The 25,316-nt window shown below is 40.0% G+C and overlaps 2 protein-coding genes and 1 pseudogene across 2 annotated transcripts in view; 2 read left to right on the top strand and 1 right to left on the bottom strand.

Annotated features, from left to right (window-relative positions):
- The first annotated feature begins 6,229 nt into the window (after nt 1–6,229).
- On the top strand, nt 6,230–11,080 carry LOC143110175 (interferon-induced GTP-binding protein Mx2-like). Its single transcript, XM_076273041.1, has 13 exons — nt 6,230–6,345; nt 6,672–6,794; nt 6,889–7,091; nt 7,369–7,506; nt 8,206–8,360; nt 8,652–8,790; nt 8,873–9,071; nt 9,321–9,399; nt 9,590–9,712; nt 10,232–10,364; nt 10,428–10,586; nt 10,699–10,775; nt 10,976–11,080. The coding sequence occupies exons 2-13, from the start codon at nt 6,697–6,699 to the stop codon at nt 11,078–11,080; spliced, it is 1,608 nt and encodes a 535-aa protein (XP_076129156.1). The 5' UTR covers nt 6,230–6,345; nt 6,672–6,696.
- A 12-nt stretch (nt 11,081–11,092) lies between these two features.
- Nucleotides 11,093–12,133, top strand: LOC143110177 (interferon-induced GTP-binding protein Mx1-like; annotated as a pseudogene).
- A 69-nt stretch (nt 12,134–12,202) lies between these two features.
- LOC143110174 (phosphatidate phosphatase LPIN1-like) overlaps nt 12,203–25,316 on the bottom strand; it is a 29,559-nt gene continuing 16,445 nt past the window's right edge. The window contains exons 11-20 of the mRNA XM_076273040.1: nt 24,709–24,778; nt 20,687–20,776; nt 20,402–20,469; nt 19,034–19,169; nt 18,425–18,573; nt 17,960–18,046; nt 15,681–15,833; nt 15,299–15,413; nt 14,865–14,968; nt 12,203–14,215 (exon numbers count right to left, since the gene is read on the bottom strand). Coding sequence (XP_076129155.1) covers nt 14,050–14,215; nt 14,865–14,968; nt 15,299–15,413; nt 15,681–15,833; nt 17,960–18,046; nt 18,425–18,573; nt 19,034–19,169; nt 20,402–20,469; nt 20,687–20,776; nt 24,709–24,778 — 1,138 coding nt within the window. The 3' untranslated portion in view covers nt 12,203–14,049. The remainder of the gene's footprint in view (nt 14,216–14,864; nt 14,969–15,298; nt 15,414–15,680; nt 15,834–17,959; nt 18,047–18,424; nt 18,574–19,033; nt 19,170–20,401; nt 20,470–20,686; nt 20,777–24,708; nt 24,779–25,316) is intronic.

The raw sequence follows: 25,316 nt of genomic DNA, 5'->3' as shown, positions 1-25,316 counted from the left end.
TGTTAATTAGACAACACTTTAGCTGTTTAAGGTGCGATGTAACACGGTTTCTAAGCTAAAACATCTTTTGTCACATACAGCTACCATCACCTCACCATCCGCTAGCTGTCTGTGCCCCGAATACACTGTAAAAAAATGCAGTCTCCATAGGCTCCAAAAACAGCCATAAAACAACTTGGGCCAACCTTGCCCATAAAAACATAACAAACTGTTCCAGCAAATCACCAACGAGATGGGCATTTAGGAAAGTTTCAATTGCATGAGAGGGAGAGCGAGGGAGTGGAAGGGAGTAGCGGGTTAGCTCTCTATTGTTTGAACGTCAAAAGTAGTGACGTTACCCCACACTGTTTATAGCACCTTTAAATGTCTACTCAGGTTGTTGTTGTCCAATTGGCTACACTTCAAAGAAATGTAGACATTACAAGGATGATCTCAGTTATTTTGGGTTTATCTTGTCCATGACCTCTGAGGTCAACCTCTCTTAGGGAGTTTGGAGAAATAACAGCTTTTCCTTATGATGACAGCTCTTTTAATCCATCTAGAAAATCCTTTTTAGTTCTACAAATAATGGTAAGACTTTGTCTATGACAGACTTGCCGTAAAAACTACGGTCGGCTTGTCTGTGCGTTACTTTTTGCCTCTTTTTGGGTTAATACTTATATTTTACCACAGGCGAACTGTCAAAGGACTTAGAAACAGAGGATAAGGTTGAATCAGCAGACTTCGTTTTAATCTTGTGACAGAAAATGGCTCAACAAAAACACTTCCGGGAACAGGATGTCTGAAAAAACACAGGAAAATAATGTTCAAAAAAAGTTATTCAAAATCCAAAAGGTCAAAGCTAAAAAAAACAGTACTTAACCGAGCCAAGGGGGAAACCACTGGAGACAGACCGGGAACCGCTGGAAAAACCACACAAGAGTTCTGAGACTTGTACTGGTGTGAGAGGAGGCCAGACAGGGAATGAGCGGAATTGGGGCTGTTTATATAGGAGTCCCATGGGTACAGGTGACAGTGATCAGTAATCAGGAGAATTGGAGCGGTGAATGTGAGTGGAAGGAGAGTTCAGAGGGGGCGTGGCCAGTTGAGAACCTGGTGCAGGTGTGAGACCAACACTGTAACTGGCACCCTTGCATTTCTTTTATATTGACACACAATTTATTTGATATAGTTGTAAAATTGTATCAGTATCATTGTATATACATTGTAAGACCTACACAAACAAAAATCGTTTTGGAAGAATGAGCTGATGAAAAAAAACCAATTAGAGATTTCTGGTGAATCACATAAGGACCATGTTAGGGACCATGTGCAGTGTAAGAAATAAATTGCCAATTTATGCACTTTACAAGAGTTAGCCTTAACTTAATTTATATCAGCTCTAATACTTTATTTGCAAATGCTTTCAATGCTTTTCAATTAACGTTGATCGATACTCAACAAGCTAGCCTAAGTCATATAACAAAACAGAGTGCACATACTAATAGCCTACCATGGGTGGTGGTAAGTAAGTAATAGTCAGGGGGCCAAAACTGATATTAAAACTCTGTCGGACACTTTTTGGTACAAGCATACAACCTATCCAGTATTAATATTTAACCCCTTAACATGTGTTCTAGCCAGGTTGTCAGCTTAGAACATGTTTTTTTGTCCATTTTAACACTATATTCTTATAAGTGGTAAAAGCGGATTTTTTTCCCAAAGTGCTTTCATTTTCTTCCATGTTACCTACTGTAATTTTGGGCAAATGTGCAATATAATCCAATTTATGTGCAAGCATGATCATTAGGGTGGTTGTTAAGCTGATTTTTCCTGCTCAACATGACATACCAACACTAAATGTTGAATATCTCCACAACCACAAGGACCATATATAAAGAAATGGTATCAAATGAAAGCCAACACTCATGGGATGTCTGCAGAAGTGCAGAATGAACATGTTTTGTACAGTGTAAGAGAACAGAATTAGAACATGAAAAAAACAATCTTCACCTAAAGAGAACTAGTTTTCAAAGTGAATATCAGCTTGGAAACATAACATAGTATCCCAAAACCTCTATCAATGAGTACCCCTATCTATGGGAATGAGTCAAGCCAAGTTTAAAGCTTGTAGGGAGAGACAGTGCAAACAAGTTGTAATTATTGAATGTCAAGGCAGCAATGTAGAACTGTAGATGGTGGTCTATGGTGCTGTTTGACTTAATTAATGTACCAGGTTGTAACACAAATTATATTTAATTGACATATCACTATAGTTATTAATTCCATCCTAACATAACTGCTCTCTCACTTCTTTAGGGTTAGGGGTTAGTAACTAGTTAGTAGTAATAACTAGTCTTGCTGATCCTAGCACTTACCACCTGACTAGAACTGACTCTCGATTGTTTAAAAAACAGCACTCACTGATGCACTTATTCTTATTGTACTAGAGCTTTTTAAAATGGTCCTATAAGTGTTGAGAGAATTGCTTTATAAAGCTTAAACTGTTAACCATGTTGTTAGTTGCTTTGGTTAAAAATGCGTCAGCCAAATGTAATGTAATGTAATAACTAATAGTTGTGTGGCAAAGGTATGTTTTTCCCTTTCCAAGCAGTGACGCTCAGGAAGGCAGCCAACAGAAGGCACCCAGGGACCATGTCCATGTTATCAATCTGAGTAGTCCAGGTCAGGGACACAAAAGAAGAGTTTACCGTTTTGAGAATAAATACCTTCCCGATACAAAACATGCATGCATGCATCCAAGGGCATTATATCAATCTAATCTACAAAACAAGAAAAACAATATCATGCCAAATAATATGAAACAATGTAGTTGCATATAATGTGGCAAAACTCAATAATAATGATGCGAGTACCTGAGTATTCTTGCACCGAGCTGCATCCACATGCACCACTACAAAATATTCCACTTTTTTGACATCGAAACTGCCTGGTACTGCACTGACTTCTACTTTCCTTGCATCCACATATCGTCAGCTCCAAGCACCTGGCCTGTACAGCATTCCATACTTCATGTGCCAATCACAACTGGTTGTTAAGGGCAACTGTGGATGGGTCACTGGTGACTGTTTCCACTGAGTTGGTGGTAAAGTATCCACATTGGCTTTCACTTTCAAAAACAGGGCACAGCGAACATCATGGATTGAAGTGCCGGTCGTTTTTGGATCATACAGTTTGCAGACAAACTGTTCTGCTGAGGATAGAATAGCTGGACTTGGTACTTCATCCTCACCAAAGTTGTGGAGAAGATGAGGGCACTGCTGGAACACTTTCCACGCCATCCTTTTTCCTATTCCAGTGACCTGACTGGTAGTGTCACATCCAGTGATGGCATGAAATGCCAACAGACCATCCAGAATCTCATTTGACATTTTAATATCATGCACTTAAATGTAGCGTGGTTTCTTGGCAGTTCCTGCTTTCATCCAAATTTCTGGGCTCAGCAGGTTGCAAACACAAGATGCAACAACAGTACATCTGTGGAGTTGAGCGCGCCTGCTCTCACTGCTAACAGTACATTCTGTGTCACTGCACTGAATGATGAGCCTCTCATACCCTTTGGTTGTGGCATCATGAGGTTGTGCCTTCATCTTCTCCACAACTTTGGTGAGGATGAAGTATCAAGTCCAGCTATTCTATAAGTATAAGTATATATACTCTTTTGATCCCGTGAGGGAAATTTGGTCTCTGCATTTATCCCAATCCGTGAATTAGTGAAACACACTCAGCACACAGTGAGGTGAACCACACACTATTCCCGGCACAGTGAGCTGCCTGCAACAACAGCGGCGCTCGGGGAGCAGTTGGTTATAGGTGCCTTGTTCAAGGGCACTTCAGCCGTGCCTACTGGTCGGGGTTCGAACTGGCAACCCTCCGGTCACAAGTCCGAAGTACTAATCAGTAGGCCACGGCTGCCCCAAACCTCAACAGAACAGTTTGTCTACAAACTGTACACTGTATGATCCAAAAATGACCAGCACTTCAATCCATGATGTTCGCTGTGCCCTGTTTTGGAAAGTGAAAGTCAATTTGGATACTTTACCACCAACTCAGGATGCCTTGTCTCGGCACCTACTGTAATGAGGGCCCACTATCAAACAAAGGTTTGGAAACAGTCACAAGTGACCCATCCACAGTTGCCCTTACTAACCAGTTGTGATTGGCACATGAAGGATGGAATGCTTGTTCCCCAGCTTTTAACCAAAGAACCTGTACAGGCCAGGTGCTTGGATCTGATGATATGTGGATGCAAGGAAAGTGGAAGTCAGTGCAGTACCAGGCAATGTCAAAAAAGTGGAATATTTTGTAGTGGGGCATGTGGATGTGCCTGTGCAGCTCGGTGCAAGAATACTCAGGTACTCACATCATTATTATTGAGTTTTGCCACATTATATGCAACTATATAGCCTGATGAGCCAGACCCACATTAAAATGTAAGGTCTGGGCACTCACCGTTCGCAGTGCTCAGTCCGAGGGGCGGGATAATTGGTTGTCTTTCAAATTCCCTCTGCACGCAATAGGACAGCACTAGAACGAGTCCCATGCATTTTCCCACCAGCGGAGCTAGTCGTGTGAAGCTGTTCGCCAACAGCAAGATCCATCTTCTTTGTTTTCCAAGTAGCAGGGAATTCAAGCCAAACCGCTGCAACTCTGCCATCAATCATTATGTTAAGCCCACCTAACGATTTGATTGGCCTGATAGAAGTTTAATTTTTCCAGCTCACAAGCCAACGGAGAGTTGCTAGACTAGCCCTGGCAGCAAATGTAATTTGCTGCCGCTAGGGTGCGTCTAGATTTCTAGGTTAGCAACTATATTGTTTCAGATTATTTGGCATGATATTGTTTTTCCTGTTTTGTAGATTAGATTTATATTATGCCCTTGGATGCATGCATGCATGTTTTGTATTGGGAAGGTATTCATTATCAAAACAGTAAACTCTTCTTTTGTGTCCCTGACCAGGACTCAGACTGAGCACATGGACATGGTCCCTGGGTGCCTTCTGTTGGCTGCCTACCTGAGAGTCACTGCTTGGATGGGGAAAAACATAGCTTTGCCATACGACTATTATATAGTTATTACTACTAACTAGTTACTTACCCCTAACCCTAAAGAAGTGAGAGAGCAGTAATGTTAGGATGGAATTAATAACTATAGTGATATGTTAATTAAATATAATTTGTGTTACAACCTGGTACATTAATGAAGTAAAATAGCACCATAGACCACCATCTACAGTTCTACATTTCCGCCTTGACATTAAAGAATTATAACTTGTGCAGTATTGCACTGTCTCCCCCTACAAGCTTTAAACTTGGCTTGACTTATTCCCATAGATAGGGGTACTGATTGATAGAGGTTTTGGGATACTGTTATGTTTCCAAGCTGACATTCACTTTGAAAACTGGTTCTCTTTAGGCGGAGATTGTTTTTTTCTGCACTTCTGCAGACAGCCCATGAGTGTTAGCTTTCATTTGATACCTTTTTTATGTATATGGTCCTTGTGGTTGTGGAGATATTCAACATTTATTGCTGGCATGTTGTGTTGAGCAGGAAACCAAAAAATTGGCCTGAAATTGCTTGTACAAGTCACACAAAAAAAATTTCAGCTTGACAACCACCCTAATATCTTACCTATGGGTGTCTTCTACCTAAAAAAATAGGGTGACAGCTTGTACCAAAACATGTCCGCAAAAGTCTTAACGGAAGCCCTTTTCAGAATTGGCCCCCTGACTATAAGTAAAATATATTTATTGTAGTGTAGTGGCTAAGGAGCTGGGCTAGCATGCAATTGTCTGAAAATGTGTAGGTTCATTACCATGGCTTCCACCATTGTGTCCTTGAACAAACCCAGAGTTGGGACAATGGCCCTTGAAATGTAATTGATAGGCTATGTAAGTCCCTTTGGATAAAAGTCTCTGCTAAAATAAATATAAACATATGAACAATGAATGCTTGACAATACCTTTGTGAACATTCTACTGATGTTGTTAAGTGTGAACACTCTTTCATTTCATTACATCTCTACATATATAGTATATGACATACTTGGCTTTGCCATCAGTACTTTTTTCTACCACAGCACATGCCACTAGCATGACAGCAGTTTACTGGAAATTCCTCAATTCTCTTTCAATTTCAGTTCAAATGTATGTGGTCAAATAAAAGCTGGCTAAATTGACTGCGCTCACTTAATGCTAACAACTTGCAGAAGTAAGGTGAGTCTGATTATTTCTACTGATCGAAAAGTTATCTTAGATGACACTGCTTCAAGTGCGGAAACATATGCTTATGTGGATACGAAGAGGGAGTAAGGACTTCAATAACTGAAATTCTAGTAAAACAGTGTAAGCAGCTGTATAACTCAATACAAATTATTATTATATAATTTAAATGAATTCCTCTTTATTTGAAGATGTTTTTTGTTAACATAATATCTGCAATGACAACAATCTGGCTTCACATGTTTTACCTATGAATTGATCCTATTACCTATTAATTTATCCTAAAGTAGTTTATATTTCATAAAGCCGTATTGATAGAGTGATTCAAAGTAAATAAAGTAAGTATGTAACAGAGTAAATCCCATGAATATTGTTTCTATTATTTCATATATTATCTCTCCCCCTCTCTCTCTCTCGTATATTCTTTTATGTAATTCATTTTCAACTAGTTCATGTAAGTCCCTCTTGCTTTTGATGACTAAGTCACTAATCTATAAAACAATGGACCAACGGAATCCAGTGGACAGTGATGAGGAAATGCCTTCTCTTACTGAAGAGAGGACATGGAAAATGTACGGATTATGTTCATCACATTCAATAACAGTTTTAGATATTTCTATTTGCAGCAACAAAATCATTGTAAGGGTGTTTCTTCCGTTTCTCTAGCTTCAACAAGGAAATGGAGGGGGTGTTCCACGGCCAGTTGAACGAGCGAGTTCGACCCTATCTAGACCTCATCGACTCCCTCCGTCTCATGGGCATCGATGAGGATCTGGCCCTGCCTGCCATAGCTGTAATTGGAGACCAGAGCTCGGGAAAGAGCTCTGTGTTGGAGGCGCTGTCTGGAGTAACTCTCCCTAGAGGCAGCGGTGAGAAGAAACTTACATATTCACTGCAAATCTTGTAGAACTCTTTTAGGAAATACTCACACATGCATGTTGCAATTTTCTCAGTGACCAATTAAATTCATTTGGATTGTAATGGTGTGTAATATGTGCCATAAATAACAAACAGAATACTGCATGTGTAACAAGATTATTGGCAATGACATAACAGATTGCGATCAAATAAGCCTAAAGTTATTATAAGGTCAAGCGAAGATTATGAACATTGATTTCACAATCAAATATATCTCTTTCTGTACAGGCATCGTAACTCGTTGCCCACTGATGCTGAAGTTGAGAAAGCTGTTGGGAGGTGTACAGTGGAAGGCCATCATCTCCTACAAAGACACGTCTACTGAGTTCTCTGACCCCTCATTGGTTGAGCAGTATGTTGTTGCTGGTAGGATGGAGTTTATTAGTGTTTGTTCCACTGGGGTCCTCACTTATAAATTCTAGAATTTATTCGGTGATATAACTTATCTGAAGTGACAAAACAAAATACCACCTTGAGTTGGTATGCCTCTGTGAACCACATCAGTTTCAGTCTACATATTGTGACCTTGACCTTTGACCACTGAAATGTAATCAATTAATCCTCGTGTCCATATAAACGTTAGTACTGTACTGGTTATGATTGGATTCCCTTGAGGCGTTACTGATATGTTGTGTTCACAAGAATATAAAGTCAAAGACTTTGACCTTTGACCAAATTCTATTTTTTTTCCCAAAAAATTCAAGTGAGTCCAAGTGAACCTTTCATTTATATATATCAATGAGCTCTTGAGATATGACATGCACAATAATGGGACTTACAGTATATGAGCCCCCATAGTGACCTTGACCAAGACAGACAGACAACCAAAAAACTACTGCCACAGCCTCCGTGTTGAGGCAATACAGAAGCAGTCGTGCACAACGATATGGTGACTTAGTGATACGATGGTGATGCTGTTATTGTTGATCACAATGTCATATGTTACACTTACATTTTAGAAATTTGGAGACCTAGATATAATTTTTACAACATTAATGTGTTTAAGAGAACAGAAATCATTGGGTTAAAGTGACCTAAACATCCCTTCATCAATGTGTCCATCAGCCCAGAATGAGCTGGCTGGAGACGGTGTTGGGATCTGTAACGAGCTGATCAGTCTGATGATCATGTCTCCTGATGTATGTGACCTCACTCTGATTGATTTACCCGGCATTGCCCGGGTTCCTGTGAAAGGACAACCTGAGGACATTGGAGATCAGGTGAGGGAAAGAATTTAGGGCACTTTTTTAAACTTTCAAATATGTTTTGATCTTTTGAGTCAGGCAGAAAATATATGAATCAGTTTTTGAAACGTTCATGAAACTACTCAAATGAAACGTTCATTGGGGATGGGATATGGTAAACTAATGATGATTGTGATAACAAATTAGCATTATATATATTTGTTATCACAATATATAGTTTTATATATATATATATATATATATATATATATATATATATATAGTTTTCAATGGATAAAATTAACCTCAGAAGTTTGTCTTTTGTAGATTAAAAGGCTCATTCTCAGCTTTATTGAGAAGAGTGAGACAATCAACTTGGTGGTGGTCCCATGTAATGTTGATATAGCAACAACTGAAGCTCTCAAGATGGCCCAGGAAGTTGATCCTGATGGGAAAAGAACTTTGGGTAATAGACATTTAACTAGTTACGATTTCTTTAAGAAAAATGTTGTACAATTCAGATATTTCTCACTAATGTGTTTTTACAGCTATTCTGACTAAGCCAGACCTCATAGATCGTGGCACAGAAAAGAACGTTCTGGATATCGTTCATAATCGAGTCATCCCACTGAGCAAAGGCTACATAGTTGTGAAATGCCGTGGTCAGCAGCAAATTCAGGACAAGACACCTCTAGCAGAGGCCACCAGGATAGAGAGAGATTTCTTCAGACAACACAAGTACTTCAGGTAGGTGGGATTAGTTATTGTTCTTTTGTTAGAAAAACAATGGACTGGATCAACATAGATTGGACTAGATTTGTCTGTTGTACAATACTATGTTCATTAATATATTTTGTTTCTGTTTATGTGCCAGTTAAAACAATGTTTTTATATAATTATTTAATAGAAATGCTAATTTGTTGATTGCAATGTTGTTTTTCAAATTTGACAATGTTTTACAATATATTTTTTTATAATAAAAGAATTGCTTCATAGCTGTCTTCTTAATGAAGACAAAGCCACAACCCAATGCCTTGCTACCAAACTGACCCAAGACTTGGTAGACCACATCAAAGTAAGTGTTGAAGAGAAGCATAGGGTAGTCTTCAAGTTAGGCAGCATAATTATATTTTTACGAATAAAAAGGGTAATTACAGGGTGTGCATCCTGACATTAATAGATTATTTGGCATATTTTTCATATTTTTACTCATGTAAATATTTTGTCTCTCTTTCATTACCTCTTTTTGTGTGTGTGTGTTTCAGAAAGCTCTGCCAACATTGTCAGAGCAGGTGAAGATGGAGCTCTGGGAGTCAAGGAAATTCCTAAATGAATGCCCAGAGGGTCCCCCCTCAGAACCCCAGCAGAAGAAAACATACCTGGTTGATGTGAGTATAGCTCAGCATGATCTCTAAATACAGATATATGATTTATGATAATCTCTCTATAAGTCTGAATGATTAATGGTTCCTATTAAAAGTTGTATCAGCGATTTCAAGCCCAAAAAAGACCCAAACATAAATGATCACATCTATCTAATCTTTTCTAACGATCTGCTAGCTGTCTGCCCCATAAGCAGGCTGTCAAAAAAATGCATCTCTGTAGGCAGCCTAGGCTCCGAGATCTGTACACAAAAAAAACAATTATCAAGGGTTGGCAACCCACTCAAAGGCAAAATAAAGTGTTTCAACCAATAACCGAAAAGATGCGCGTTTAGGAGAGTTTTAATTGCACAGGAGGGAGGGGGAGGGAGTAAGCTAGTTCTCTGTTTTGTTTGAACATCAACAGAAGTGACGTATCCCCGCTATCGCTGATACAACCTTTAAGAGGAAAAAACATGCTTGATAATTGAATTGCATCACCAACAGCTTGACATGCAAGACACAAGAGTGTTTGTCCCGTTGCAGATTTTAACATTGTTCAATGACAAGATCAACAACTTGAGTGCTGGGGAGGTAGTGAATGAGGAAAACCTCTTTGTGATCCTGCGCAGCCATTTCCAGAAGTGGAGCGATGAACTGAAATGCAGTCAAGAGTCATGTAAGTGTTGCTCACCAAAACAACAACAACAATTCAACTGCTCAACTGTACAAAATATTACAGTTGCTAAAACAATGCAAGATGTGGAAAAGGAGTATGACCTGAAGCACAGGGGAAGAGAGCTCCCTGGTTTCAGCGACTATAAAGTGTTTGAGACAGTCGTCCAAAGGTTGATGATGAAGCTATTGAGCCCTGCACTAGAGACTTTGAAAGTTATTAGAGGTAACTAAAGTCCTAAATGAGTCACTCCCTCAACAACTGAATATTTTCAAGTATAATATACTTGACAATTGTGGGTATAGATACTCCATTATATTCAAATATTTTTTTCTAGAAACTGTCCAGGTGCAGTTCATTGATGTCTCAAAAACTTGCTTCTCGAACTATCCCTTCCTTCACTGCGTTGCAATGGTAAGTATGAATAATATCAAAATGTTGTATGTGTAGTCACATCATGTTTCTTTATATTTGTTTGACATAAGCTGTTATCATTTCCTTGAGTGAATATTGAATATTTCAAGCTCAACACATTAAATAGTAGTCTTCAAGTTCACTATCTTCATCTCCAGAGATGTGTCAGTCAAAATTACATGATTTCATTGTTCATTCAGAACAAGATTGACAAAATTCAGTCAAAACAAGAGACCAAAGTGGAGGAGAGGATCCGGGAGCAGTTTCAGATGGAGCAGCTGGTCTACACACAGGACACCATCTAGTCCCTGACAAAGATGGAGGACGCCACACCAGTGAACTGGGCTGACTATGACAGCAGGAACAAATACCCAGACATGTTCCAAGCATATTATGAGGTACTGTACATTATGAGATATGTGCCATACCAAACCATATATCTGACAGAGATTTGACTTGTAGGTACTTAAGATACAATAGGACAGTGGAACCGCTACCCTCCGATACCTGTTTTGTTCAATGGAACAGTTTGCCGCTGCGCAAGTGACAGTGTGCCGATCAGCGAGCCCTTGTGCACACCGAGGTCAAATAGTGGCTACTACTATTTTGCAGCAAGCGCAGTGTATACAGTTTAAATATCTGAAAGCCCCAAACCAGTTTAAAGATGATCAACTATTGTATGTCACTACATCCTCCTCATAAACATGTACTTCAGGTATTTTGTAACTACTCAAGGCATTTGGTAACGTTTGTCCTTTTAGATGCTAAAAGTGAATCAAATTCATTTCTACACACCTCCATTTCTATAGTGGAATAAACAAACAAACATGAGGACAGGATGGCCTGACTAACCCCACATTCTTCTCTTTTTTTCTCTCTGCTCTCTCTCTGTCTCCCTCTCTCTTTCTCTCTTTCTTCCCCTCTCTCTGTCACTCTCTCAGATAGTGATTCAGCGGCTGGCGGATCAGATCCCCATGTTGATCCGGTTCTTCGGCACGGTTTCTCTGCAGTGAGATGCTGAGTCTCATGGAGGGCGTGGATCTGGAGAAGGCCCTGTGCGAGAGCTCAGACGGCAGCCGTGACCTGAAGAGCCGCATCGAGCGCCTCAGCCTGGCTCAGGAGAAACTCAGCCGATTCCTCTAATGTGACCATTTGAGTAGTTTCAAGAAATTAAAACAATATGCCTGTATAATCAAATCAAATACTCTACTCTCAACATTTGGTGATGTAAAAAAGATGGCATGCTATTGGTGGTGTTGATGGTATACTAAAGCCAACCATTTGCATTAATTCTGCATATATTTTACCTGAAATTATTATTGTCATATCATACACAATGAACATTAAGTGCTAAACTACTCATAAATCATTATTGTACTCTTTTCAAGCCCTTTTTCAAAGCAAGTCACAGTAAGTCAGACTCAATATGTTTATAAAGGCATTTTATTGACATTAATACTAACAGACTTATACGTGGCTGCACTTTAAATATATCTCACCAGTTCCACCCACTCAAGAATGGCATGCAAGATTACTGAAAGGAGCCAGCACAGTGGCCATATAAAAACACACAGCTTAGACGCTCTTTCGTAGAAAGAATATGACACAATGTACCATCATCAAGAGACACACATATCTAGCTAAAAATAAATCTTAATTTACAGAAACAATACAACAGAGAGTAAAGTACAGGTATGTTCTTACCTCAAAATCAATCCAAATAAGTTCAGAAATAACCATCTTAAAATTCTTCATAAACATGATCAGTGACAGATCTTGAACAGGTAGGGACCATAGCAATACTGAGCAAAGAACAATTGAGCATACATACCTACATACACACATGAGGGTAATCAACAACCCTCTTGTAACATCACCAAAATAACATTATTGTTTTCACAAAGCTACCTCTCATTATCACTTCATAAAGTTGTTGTTTTCTCTCAAGGTCAGTGCAAAGTGATGCTTTAGTGACACACAAGCCTGTTATAATGTGTCCAAGTCAAAAATCAATGCACTCAATGTCTTCAGTGCAGACTCTATTCATCTGAGAAGTCTGTGAAGAACTGTTCTACACAAAACATGAAAACAAAACAGACAAGCCATCAAATCCATAAATATCCAGTTACATGATCTAAATCATATGCCATTGAAGCTGTGCATCAGAGTCATTCAAAAGTCACACACAGTCATAAACGCAAGTTTGAACAAACTAGCACTGGATTTTTTACAAATCAACAGAAATACAAGTTTGACAGGAAGCTTGTTGTCTTTGTGATCACATGTGCTAAGTTACAGTGCAGCAGATTTCAAGAGGTTTCAGGGACTTCACACACAGACACATGGGTTTTGCATTTCAATTTAGCACGCTTCAGTTTCGCTGTGTTCAGACTGGCTGCTTGACTGGGCCAGAATGAGGAGTTTGGAAATGGTACTGGTGCTTTAAATGGTACCATAGGTAGAAAATAATGGAGTCTATGTGGTTTGATGGGGTACACTTCATAATATAGACGGGGAGTGCAACACAATGCCTGATACACACTTTATAAAACTATGTGACCTTTTTTTAACAAGGAAAGTGAGGCAACTTACTCTCTAAATATTGATTTTTGTTGTTTTTTTCTGTATAGAATGTAGATTTTTTTTAAGCTCCAGCAGTTTACAATCTGAGGAAACACTGTTCCCATAGCATAGCAGTAACAGTCCTCAAGGTCATTTAAATAACAAGTTATAATTAAGTTATATCAACTGCAGCATATACAAAAAAAAAAAACGATTTGGCACAAAACATGTGTATGTGTATGTGTGAAGGGCCATACATACATATTGTTATAACATATCATAGAATCTTATTTTCATGATGACCCCTGGTGGAGGTGGTCAGGTGTTCTCACACACATACACATACACTCTCATCACCATGATGTCAGCATAAGAGTCTTTAAGAGAAAGTAGAATGTATGTGATCAGAGATTTTTTTTGTTTTTTTCCATCATCATTACCTCTGTATCAAAATATATCTATGTCAGGAAATCAAAATGTACAAGCTTACACACAAACACAAACACGAATACTTTAAAGGTGGAGAGAGAACCTCCCCCGGAGGTGTCATTGAAAAGAACTAGGATGAATTATTCAGATATGGGATGTGTGTGTGTGTGTGTGTGTGTGTGTGTGTGTGTGTGTGTGTCAGGGTTGAGCCATTGCAGAACTGATCAGGTAACAGTGATGGAGGGTGATTACTCCATAATTGGTGTCTCCAACAGGCAAGAGCTCAGCTGCTGCCTGTTTCTAGGTGTGGTTCTGGGCTGTCCACCAGGGGGAGCTGTTCCCTCCAGTAGGTGAAGTGGCTGTAGGTGTCACAGCAGGGGAAATCGGAGGAGCTGGATCTCAACAGCAGAGGGAAGACGTGGTCCACCACCTCACCCAGACGCACATACCTGAGGAGAAGACCGAGAGTGAGAGAGCCGTACTCAGCTAAATATTGACAGAAGACATGAGGGAAGTCAAATAGAGGGAGAGAGGAGAAATTAAGAAAGATGGAGGAATGAAAGTAATGGATTTGAAGAGACAACAAGAAATAGAAGAATAAAGGGTGAATACAAAACATTACAGAAAGGGAGCAACAGATTGGAAGGGTGTAGAGAGTGAATGCATTGCTATAACAAGGGGATAAAGTTGAAGGGTATAGAGAGTGAATGTATTGCTGTAACAAGGGGATGAAGTTGAAGCAGAAAGAATGAAAGTCTTGACAGCAGGAACTGTTCAGTCCAGTCCGGCTTAGCTGAAGTTGGTGGGTTCTGGTGTGATGCATGGTTTGCTTAAGATGGTATGGTGTGGAGTGATGTATGAGGTGGTGTGGTGTGGTGTGGTGTGGTGTGGTGTGGTGTGGAGTGGTGTGGTGTGGTGTGATGTATGAGGTGGTGTGGTGTGGTTTGGTGTGGAGTGGTGTGGTTTGGTTTAGTGTGGAGTGGTGTGGTTTGGTGTGAAGGGGTGTGGTGTGGTGTGATGCATGAGATGGTGTGGTGTGGCGTGGCATGGTGTGGAGTGGCGTTGTTCTGACTGTTCCAGTGAGGTGGGGTTACTTACGAGGACACGTTAGCCTTGGCGTGCTCTTGCACCAGCTCTCCTTTTGGGTTGACAGTGAAGATCCTGTTGAGGGGAACCCCCACCTCTTTATAGGAGTACACGTCCTACCAGAGACGAACAGACACAACCACCACCTTCAACAACCTATAGAGATAAACATACTGTACAGCCAACTAATCTATGTCTGTATAGCCCTGAATAATCAACCACTGACACAAAATGTATACGGTAAAGAGCAGATACATATGTTTGCTAGCAGGGTATGTGTACTGCCTGGGAACTGAGCCCCTGATGTTGGTATTGTTGGTGCCTTTCTAGCTAAACTACAGTAACACTATGATACTGTGATACAAAGCCATTCACACAGTGTGTGTTTAATTCATTATTGTGTATTTGTGCAATGGGCATTTGGAAGTGAGGGCGCGAAGACTGACCGTTGGTCGATTGCCGAAGGCAGCGTAGAAGGGCTGTGTGTTTGGGTGGAAGAGGTTCTTGATGTCAGTCAAACACTCCACTTTGAACTTCTCTGGTTTCTTTTCAATCACTTCCCTGCCAAGCGACATCAAAACTTAGAGCTAGACAATTTGTGGTGAGCTTGTGTGTGTGTGTGTGTGTATGTATGTGTGTGTGAGTATGTATGTCTGTGTAGTGTGTGATGTGTGCATGTGTGTATGTGTGTGTGTGTGTCTCTGTGTGTGTGTGTGTGTGTGTGTGTGTGTGTGTCGTGAAGAGTGTGTGTGTGTGTGTGTGTAGTGTAGTGTGTTTGTGTGTGTGTGTGTGTGTGTGTGTGTTTGTGTGTGTGTGTATGTATCTCACCTGTGCAGTGCAGAGAAGAGGCTGCTGGGACTGAGCAGCACTGGGCCTTGAGGCAACATGGTGCCCCTCTCGTTCACCCAGTGCAGGTAGCCACGCGTCATGTCCGCCATGCCAATGGCCCGCGCCGAGCAGTACAGGAACTTATACCCATTCCTGCAACACAAACACACACACAACTTAGACCTGTTTCCAGAGCACAAACACACACATACAGGAACTTTCACTAAAGGTCTCAGACTGAACCATATGTGAACTTTCATGTTCATTCACCAAAGGTCTCAGACTGAACCATATGTGAACTTTCATGTTCATTCACCAAAGGTCTCAGACTGAACCATATGTGAACTTTCATGTAGAGGGTGACACGGGAATCAATTTTCACTCCCGTCCCATCCCGAGCCCGCACAAATACTCCCGTCATATCCCGATCACGTGACAGCCTCCCCAAAAAAAATATGTCCCGCAAAATCCCGAGAGAAAGACTCCCGAATCCCGTCCCGCTCCCTATGTTGATGTCTAAAGATATCCGACTGTTACCCAGTAGCGTGCGGTGACCATACATTTTGGTAGGGCAGAAAGCCTTGTCTAACTTTTCTTTACATTTTGGGCTACATTAAAATTATATATTTTACAGGACTTTGCTGTAGGCTATGCTTAAATCATTTCATAGTCAGAATTGTAGATCTGCAGTAGGCTAACCCATCAGTTAAGTTTGCACCATTCTCATCACGTTAAACCAGCGAAGCATATATGGGTAAACAAAACTATTTTTTGTGTTCCACCAGGGTTATGCGATAAATATATTGAGGAATGCGATTGTCGAGGTGCCATGCCCCAACATTGTATGACACATTAAAGGGGTGGTTCAGGATTTTGGACATAAGACCTCATTTCCAAGTAAGCAAGTGTGATATTTATCAGTGGAGACCGTTTTCAACACGTTTCATCCAGTCCTTCTAATTGCAGAGTTCGCAGGTGCTAGGCTAGCGCAAGTCAACGGTATGTGCTAGCCTGCCACTAAAAACAGTCTTACCCACTCCACAGTACACCCGAGGCAAATAAATTATAACGCCAGACTATCGATGTAAATGTCTGTATTGATACTGTTATTTCTAACGTTATTCTATCCTTGCATTTCAACAATCGCATTACATTTTGAGGGACTAGTTTCTTACCACGACGGAATTATACTTGCTCCGGTTAGTAGTACTGCGCCGAAAAGTAAACAGTAAAGCGCACTCCAATGGGGATACTTAGTAGTAGCCTTGGTAATATCAGTCCGCTGCTGAGATGCAAAATGACTACTACCAACTTCAGGGACCAAAGTATAACTATTGCAACGCGATGCGAGGGTAGTTGTATTTCTTACACTATTCTATCAACACAGAGATTTACATCGATTGTCTGGAATTTGCCTCGGGTGTACTTTGGAGTGGGTAAGACTGTCTTTAGTGGCAGGCTAGCACATACCGTTGACTTGCGCTAGCCTAGCACCTGCGAACTCTGCAATTACAAGGACTGGATGAAACGTGTTGAAAACGGTCTCCACTGATAAATATCACACTTGCTTACTTGGAAATGAGGTCTTATGTCCAAAATCCTGAACCACCCCTTTAAACTCAACGAGAATTGCCAACATCAACAACAAACGTATTGTGGGTTGTAATTGGTTCTCTTTTCTAAAACGAAATGCCTCACGTCTTTGGGCACACTCACTGCATTGCAGCATCATTTTTTTAAGTTAATCTCTGGCCAGCTCCCGTTTATTAGTTCCTGTCCCGTCCCAATCACGTTACCAACAGTGAAATTTACTCCCGTACTGCGGGAAACCCGCGGGAATCCCGTGACCCGCGGGAGTCCCGAAAAATTGTCATCCTCTACTTTCATGTTCATTCACCAAAGGTCTCAGACTGAACCATATGTGAACTTTCATGTTCATTCACCAAAGGTCTCAGACTGAACCATATGTGAACTTTCATGTTCATTCACCAAAGGTCTCAGACTGAACCATACGAGAACTTTCATATTCATTCACCAAAGGTCTCAGACTGAACCATACGAGAACTTTCATGTTCATTCACCAAAGGTCTCCATATGAGAATGTTCATTCATGACATAATACCTTCTATGTCAGCTGCATTACACTTGACATACAATACATTCACAGGAGACAGATGTATTGTAGCTTGTAGCAAGCATATACATATCTGCTTTCATGAAGGTGTGATATGATTGATAATAATTGATGGAATATAAGAGTGAGAGTAGTGAGTGCTTACTGGCTGATTTTGTGGTAGAGTTGGGCGATGCCCTGGTGGGTCCAGTCTTTTCCCAGAGTTGGTAGGATGTGTCCAAGTGTGTCAGACCTGTACAGGGGACAGGTCATCTTTAGTATGAGGAGGCAGGACAAACAGAGTACCTCAAATCTCAAACTGGATCTGATGATCTCCAGTTCATGTTTATTACACATGTTCTACACTTACTTACTACAGATGGATTAAATGAAAGGAAACCATATTCTATATGCTTGTTTTTATGAAAGGAAGTCATAATCTATAGGCTTGTTTTATGAAAGGAAGTCATAATCTATAGGCTTGCTTTTATGAAACACCAAAAGAGTTGATTTCTGTTCATTTGATTTGATTAGCTAGTTCAGCACAGAGTCCTTTTGTCCTCTGAGTTCTGACATATGAGTTCAGGGTTCAGAGATCATCTCTAAACATTTCTCCTGGCTGGCCTCTCACCTGGTGATAGTGCCGTCAATGTCGGAGATGACTATCTTGTCATCCCAGTTCCACAGGTAGATGGTGCCCTCGCAGCGGCAAGTGCCCTGGTACTGCGTGGTGACACTGAACACCGCGTCGTTTGGACCATCCTTCAGCTGCAGGCTGGCCTGTGGTAACAAGGGTCGCAGGGCCAGGGGTCAAATTTCAATGGGGTTGTGTGGCGTTGAGAACTAGGCCAAACGCTCCGCCCTAAATGCCTTTACAATGCTGTCATATGTATTTTACACAAGTGCCCGTTCCAGGATGACTTTGCATGTGGTCTGTCTCTTATTTATCTTTCTCAAATCAGATTGTGCTAGAATCCAAAAGAGGAATGAAGAAATACATTCCCATGTATAGCCCACACTTTGTATAGCCCAACCTCATAACTGTAGACATTTTGCAAAATCAATGTATACACCTTGGTTAATCGGCAGGAAATTAACGTAACCCAAGCTGCAAACGGAAACTCTAATCACATCTAGCGTAACCGAGATGACAAGGCACTGCAATATTCACATACACAGTACATGAGATCGCACAGAAAAATCACATTAGTTGTGAGTGAAACTAAAGACAGACACTCACAAGTTGTTCGGAGGAGAGGCGGAGTGTTTTCTTGTAAGACACACCCCCTGGAGTGAGCAAGGGCTCTGATTGGATAGCTGGGGTCTGCTTGGCAGTTCGGTGGTCCTCATCACTGGATGATGACTCTTCCTTTCTTCTAGAAAATACCAAATACCAAATACATCAGTTGGATGTTTTACATTCTAAACACTCTTTTAAGCCAGGGGTCACCAACTGACCGACTCCTGTCTGAGTCCGGGCCACTCTATCCAGACTGCGAAGCCTTTTGACATGAAGACAAAAAAGACAAAAGATGTTATATAGTCATTTGATAAACTTCTTTAAGAGGTAAAACGAGGCGAGCGAAACAGAGCCGTCTTGGTCCTTTAACTCCAGGTCGTTAACGGTTGCTATACGTTATGTTTAAGTAGGCCTACAAAAACAAGCAATTTCAGTGTTGCCAACTTTGCTGATAGATTTAGCAACATTCTACCTGTAGTTTTGTAATCCACATGTAATCCAGTCTAGCAAATGCTGGAACTTTGGCGACACCTATTGTCCTCATAGAGCAACAGAAAAAAAATCTCCTTTCACTGATTTGTAAATAGTGTAACACTTTTCACTTTTTGCTTCTAGTATTGCCCAAGTTTCATAAAGTAATAATTGGCCTAGAATCACATTGATCATTACAGAACCAGATTGTAGGCTACAGATCTATTAAACAAGCAGCTCAGTCAACATTCATACAAACCTGTGCTATGTGTATTGCTATTCGATCTTATTATGAAAAGTCAATATGTATTTACAGACAAATCCCATACATGTAAGAATATTATTTAGTCCACTGTCCTCTTTAGGTTATGTATATCAACATTTCAATATGTCATAGACTTTGAAGGTGTATGAAAGGAATGTATTCAATGCAAATTTAGAGATGAAAAGTTTATGACACTTTGTTTTTCATTCATATGTTGGATGCCAAAAACATACATGTATTACCACAAAACTGCGAATGTAATCCTTTGGTCAGTGAAAGCAAACCGATTTTAAGCCTGGCAAAACGGGCAAGAACTCCTATCTAATTAATCAGACCCCAGCAAGCGAGGAGGATTAGTTTACTGGACCTTGTGCAATTCTAGTTGGTGACCCCTGTTTTATACATTCTCTGACAACAAGAGATTAAATGACCAGGAATAACAAATAACCCAACCTGTACATGACTATACTACCTACAGAATACACTTAAACTATAGTCTCTTCTACAGTAATATTTCAGATACTGTATACACAGGGAATGTGTTAAGGGGATTTCCCTCAGTGGCTGATCAACAACCAAGCCTATAATAAACAGAAAGCAATTTATCTTTTTAATGAAGTGTCTTTACTAACCTGTTCATGGCAGCCATCTTGCCAGCCTGGTCTGCACTCACACAGGTACCATGTTCTGATACAGAATCCTGGGGGGAGATGGAGAATGCAAGAAAGTGAATTTAAAGACAGCAACTATCCTGTTAAACCTGCAGATAAGACTCTTAACTTACTTATTAGTGTCAAAACTGGGTCAAATACGATGATATACTGTAAAAGCTCAGGTGTATTAGTTCATATATGTCATTTTGAGACCCTTAAATGTAATAATGTATATGTGTGTCAGAGGAACATAAGGACTTGTACCGCTTTAGTGCTACTCCGACTGCGCCAGGAGAACCACCAGCGGCCACCTTTCTTGGGCATCTTCTCCTTCATGATGCTCTCTACTGTGGCCTGGATGGGGGGAAGGCACACGACCAAACATGCTGAAACCAACTGAAAAACTCAAACGCAAAAAAATAACCACAGAACACAGCCCAGACAAGCACACAGAGTGTGTAGTAGTGTTGGCATGATTGTGTCTGTCTTGTTCTAGATTTGCTCTAAAAGTGTTTACCTGCATATATGGGTCATTCTTGAATTAGGGGAACTTTTATGTCCCCAGGTTATAAATTCATGTTAGAAATACTATATTACAAAATAAATAGTTTAGTTATTTCAAATAATGTTTATTGCACCACCAAAAAAAGTAATACACTAAAATCTTTATGATTTATATTTTTAAAACTGTTTTTAACACCAATATTTGGCTACTTAGGCCTTGTCCCCAACCCAGACTTTCAAACTTTTCTGCTCTAAAAATGTGATTAAATGTTATCATTTCATTAAAAAATCACAATATATGTTTAAATAGTAACTTAAAAATGCATTTTATGCATTATTTTGGTTCACATCTATGCAATTTGTGAATATTTTTAACAATTTAGTATAATACTAAATTGTTAAAAAATATTCACAAATTGTAAGACAATACAACAAACAATAATTGTCCCCCAACAATACCGTCATTACCGAGACAGTCTATGATTACTACTAGAATTTTTTTAGGATAAGACTTGTTTGTGCTGTAACCATGGAAATGAATAGTGACAGGGAAGCACATGTCAGCCATGAGAGAAGAGTGATATCTGATGTCTGAAAAAGTAAGTAATTTAATCATGTGTTCCTTCTGATCATGGAGTAGACTTATTCAGCTTCATTACCATAAATGCTGTTGCTGCAATATTTTTATGAAAAAAATTAAATATTCACATTATTTATGTGTATTTAAAGTTCATGTTGTACTAGTTGATGAATGATGTTAGCAAATCCATGACCTAGCATCTTTTTTCCTGAAATAAGATGAAAAATGTCATTACCGCAACTGTCATTACCAACACAAAACTTGTCGTGATGGTGATGGCAGTAATGACAGGTGATGGCGGTAATGACAAGTTTTCTGTTTCACCATCTTTTATCATCTGTTTAGAAATTAAGTTAAAGAAGCCTAATAGTGTGATGTTGCAATGAAACTCAAGTGAGATACCTTACTTCCTAAAAAAAATGTACCCTATTTTTTTTCAACCAGCATGACTCCCAAGATATTAGCAGAAAGGTCTAGAGAATACAGGGGAAAAGTATAGGAAGACCTCTTTTTTCTGTCAGTCAAGGAACAATAATAAATACTAGGCCAACAAATATTTTATGCAAATATTTAACCTTATACTGACTTAACCTTAACTTTTACAGATGTCCACTCTAGCACGCATTTAACATTGGAAGTATAAGAATTGTCGATGACCAGTTGCCATGAAACATTTATTTGTATCTTCCTAGGGATGCAGATTAAACAACAAAAAGAAAAAAAAAACATAAATAATGACATTTCAAGGAGGTTTCATTTTAGGCCTGAAATATGCATTGTTAAACCATACCATATTTTTCCTACTGGTAATAATCTCAATATAGTTATGGTCTGTATTTTGTTATTTTCTGCTGTTTTATGCCATTGTTTCATGTTTTTTCTCTAGAAAGAATGGTTGATGGTTAACAATGTTTACAACATTAATGAGTTTAAATTATCTCCTTGTTAGATCATTCTATTTTATTTTCAAGTTTTTGATGTTGTGATGGGAATGACATTTTGTAATGCTAGTTGGCAAATAAATATAAATTATTTTAAATATATTTAAACTCGGTTGTGGCCAGCATTATACATTCATATTAAAGTATGTAAGCATTGTCTTGGCATAATTTAAACCAAAATTTTCCTGATTTTATCATTTAAAATTTGAGATGGCAAAATTGCCTCCAATTGAAGAATCACCCATATACATCAACAGACAAGTGTTTTGGTGGTTGGGGGTGTGTTGAGAAGATACATGGAGAAGCATTCTTCTGCACATCTGTGTGTTTTTTACTTGTTGGTTTAAGTTAATGAGTGAAAGAGTGAGATAGAGATAGTGTGTGTTTACTGTAAGTATGTGTGTGTGTGTGTGTGTGTGTGTGTGTGTGTGTGTGTGTGTGTACTTGTAAGGCAAAACATACTGGGATGGCACCAAAGGCCTCCCTTAAGCAACTCAAGAGAAACTCCAGGGCAAAACGAGCACAATCAAAGCATGAGAACTAAACCAACCAAAGAGGGAAGCAATAGAGTGGGTGGGGGAGAGCACGGAGGGAGGGGTGTTAGTGAGGGGAAGTGGTGTGGAGCAGCTTAGCAGTGTTTTTCTTTCTCTCTCTCTCACACACACACAGACACACACACAAACACATGCACATACACATACTCTCTCTCTCTCTCTCTCTCTCTCTCTCTCTCACACACACGCACACACAAAGACACACACATACACACACACTCACATGCTCCCACTCTCTCTCTAACACACAAACACACACACACATACACATACACACACACACACACGCACACACACACACACACACACACACACTCTCTGCCACTCAGTCATTAACTTAGAAAAATGTCTGATAAACTAAACTACATGTCACAGTTTCACAAAACAAATTTTCAGAAGATTCGTTTTAGGACATTCACCAACATTCATCTCTGAGCCAGCACGACGTCAGACAGTCAGAACTCAAGTATGGGACAAGAAGTGAAACACTGACAAAAACCACTGTTGGTGAAAGTGAAAACTGAACAATTGATGTTTCTCATGAGAGAGGTTCCTGCTTCACACAGTCGAACGGAAGTGGCAGGAAACGCAAGATGTGCAGAGGAACACGTCCAGAACGTCTGATCAGAGGACGCCACATCCGTCTGACCCGAGCGTGTGGGTTGCACAGGTAATTCTGGGTGACGCGGTGCCTTTTATGAGACACGGTGGACTATTTTGTATTGTCTCTGCAAACCTGCTGTTACAGTAACAGTCTCAGTGACACAGCAGTCCAACAACCGTGTGTTTCAATTGCTTCAAAACGCTGAGCTGGGAATCTGATTAGTTTTATACGAAATTGTAAAGAGACAGGAGATGTGATAGGACCAATGCTGATGCAGCAGCATGCCATCAGGCCCAATCTACAGAACGAACACTGAGCACACACAAGTGCACTCGTCAAGTGGTGGCCTAATGATCAAGCACCCTGTCAAGTGTAAAGTGGCCTGATGATCAAGTGCACTCGTCAAGTGTAAAGTGGCCTGATGATCAAGAGGAAGATGTGCCTGGCTCTAAATTCAAATCAACTTCACTCATTTAATGTGAACTGGAATGTAAGCTCAATCTGAATCAAAATAACTTATTTGGTTGCCTCTGGTAACGGATGCAGCTGACTTTTGTCCATAATCAACCCTGACATAAAGCACAGAAAAACAGCGGTATGGATCTGACCGAGAGGTTGTGTAAACTGAAATGTGAGCTCAATTTGAATTAAAGCACATTAAACTGGGTCAGACTCCTCTTGCTGTGGATGCATCAGGTAAGTAGTGCATCCGAATTACAAGTTAGGAAGTGACTTTAGAGTGTGATCTTCCCTTAGCCTAGTCATTGAGATGGGGTCTGGGAACTAGACATTCATTTTCTCATTTTTGAAACGTGGTTTACGAATGCCCAGAGCCGTTTATTGGGCGCTATGAATGTCTATCAAATGCGTCTGTACGTAGCTCATAACAGCTTCGGTGTGTCGTCTTCGTCTTGCTGCCCCCCACCCTCCGTTCTGTGATTGGTTCCTTCGTTGAGCTGAAAACGAAGTCCATGGAATCCAGGCTGCCTAGCAGCGTGAATAAAATCGTGCACGTAAGGCAGCATGGGAAAACCCCGGCTACTCCTCCCTTGTATAAAGCAGGTTAGACCGAGGTGTGGAGAGAGCTGAGGAAGGATGGGTACCTTGGGCAGAGGCTTCTGGAAGGCCTGAAGGGCAAGCATGACAGGTGCAGCGGTGCTCCAGTTATAATACCTGCAGGAGGAGGAGAGCAGTTACGCGTCACTCTCCACCATCCATATTCATCATATCTTATCTCTTTTGTTACATATCATATCAATCAAATCAAACAGTATTTTATTTGTCACATATAATCATACAGAACACAATATGCAGTGAAATGGTAGTCGTCTGACTTCCATTATGTCAAGACATAAAAACACACCAAAAATGAAAAATGTAAGAATACAATATCGGTATATGAATATTATGTGATATTTCAATGTAACACATGGTTGATATATATGTCGATGCAACAGATTACAGATGCAAAGTTAATACAATAACAGTCTGATGATGTACAGATAATTTCAATTTAAACCTTTGTGAAGGTATCAAGCATGTGATAATAAGCTTTAATCATAATAACCAAAGTCTACACAAAGTATGCAGTAACACATTTCAGAACTATTTTAGACACATTGTAAGGCTTCTGTACGAAATACTGCTTCTAAAAAGTGTATCATGTATGATTCACAATTTGGAGCTTATCAGCTTGGTTGTGAATGAGTAA

Source organism: Alosa pseudoharengus, unplaced genomic scaffold, assembly GCF_046254945.1.
Source record: "Alosa pseudoharengus isolate Yale_2024_CS ecotype anadromous, Long Island Sound unplaced genomic scaffold, YU_APseudo_1.1 YU_APseudo_1.1_scf_7, whole genome shotgun sequence".
NCBI classification, from domain to species: domain Eukaryota; kingdom Metazoa; phylum Chordata; class Actinopteri; order Clupeiformes; family Clupeidae; genus Alosa; species Alosa pseudoharengus.
Note: the sequence above shows the minus strand (reverse complement) of the source record. Positions and strands in the feature narration are given on the sequence as shown.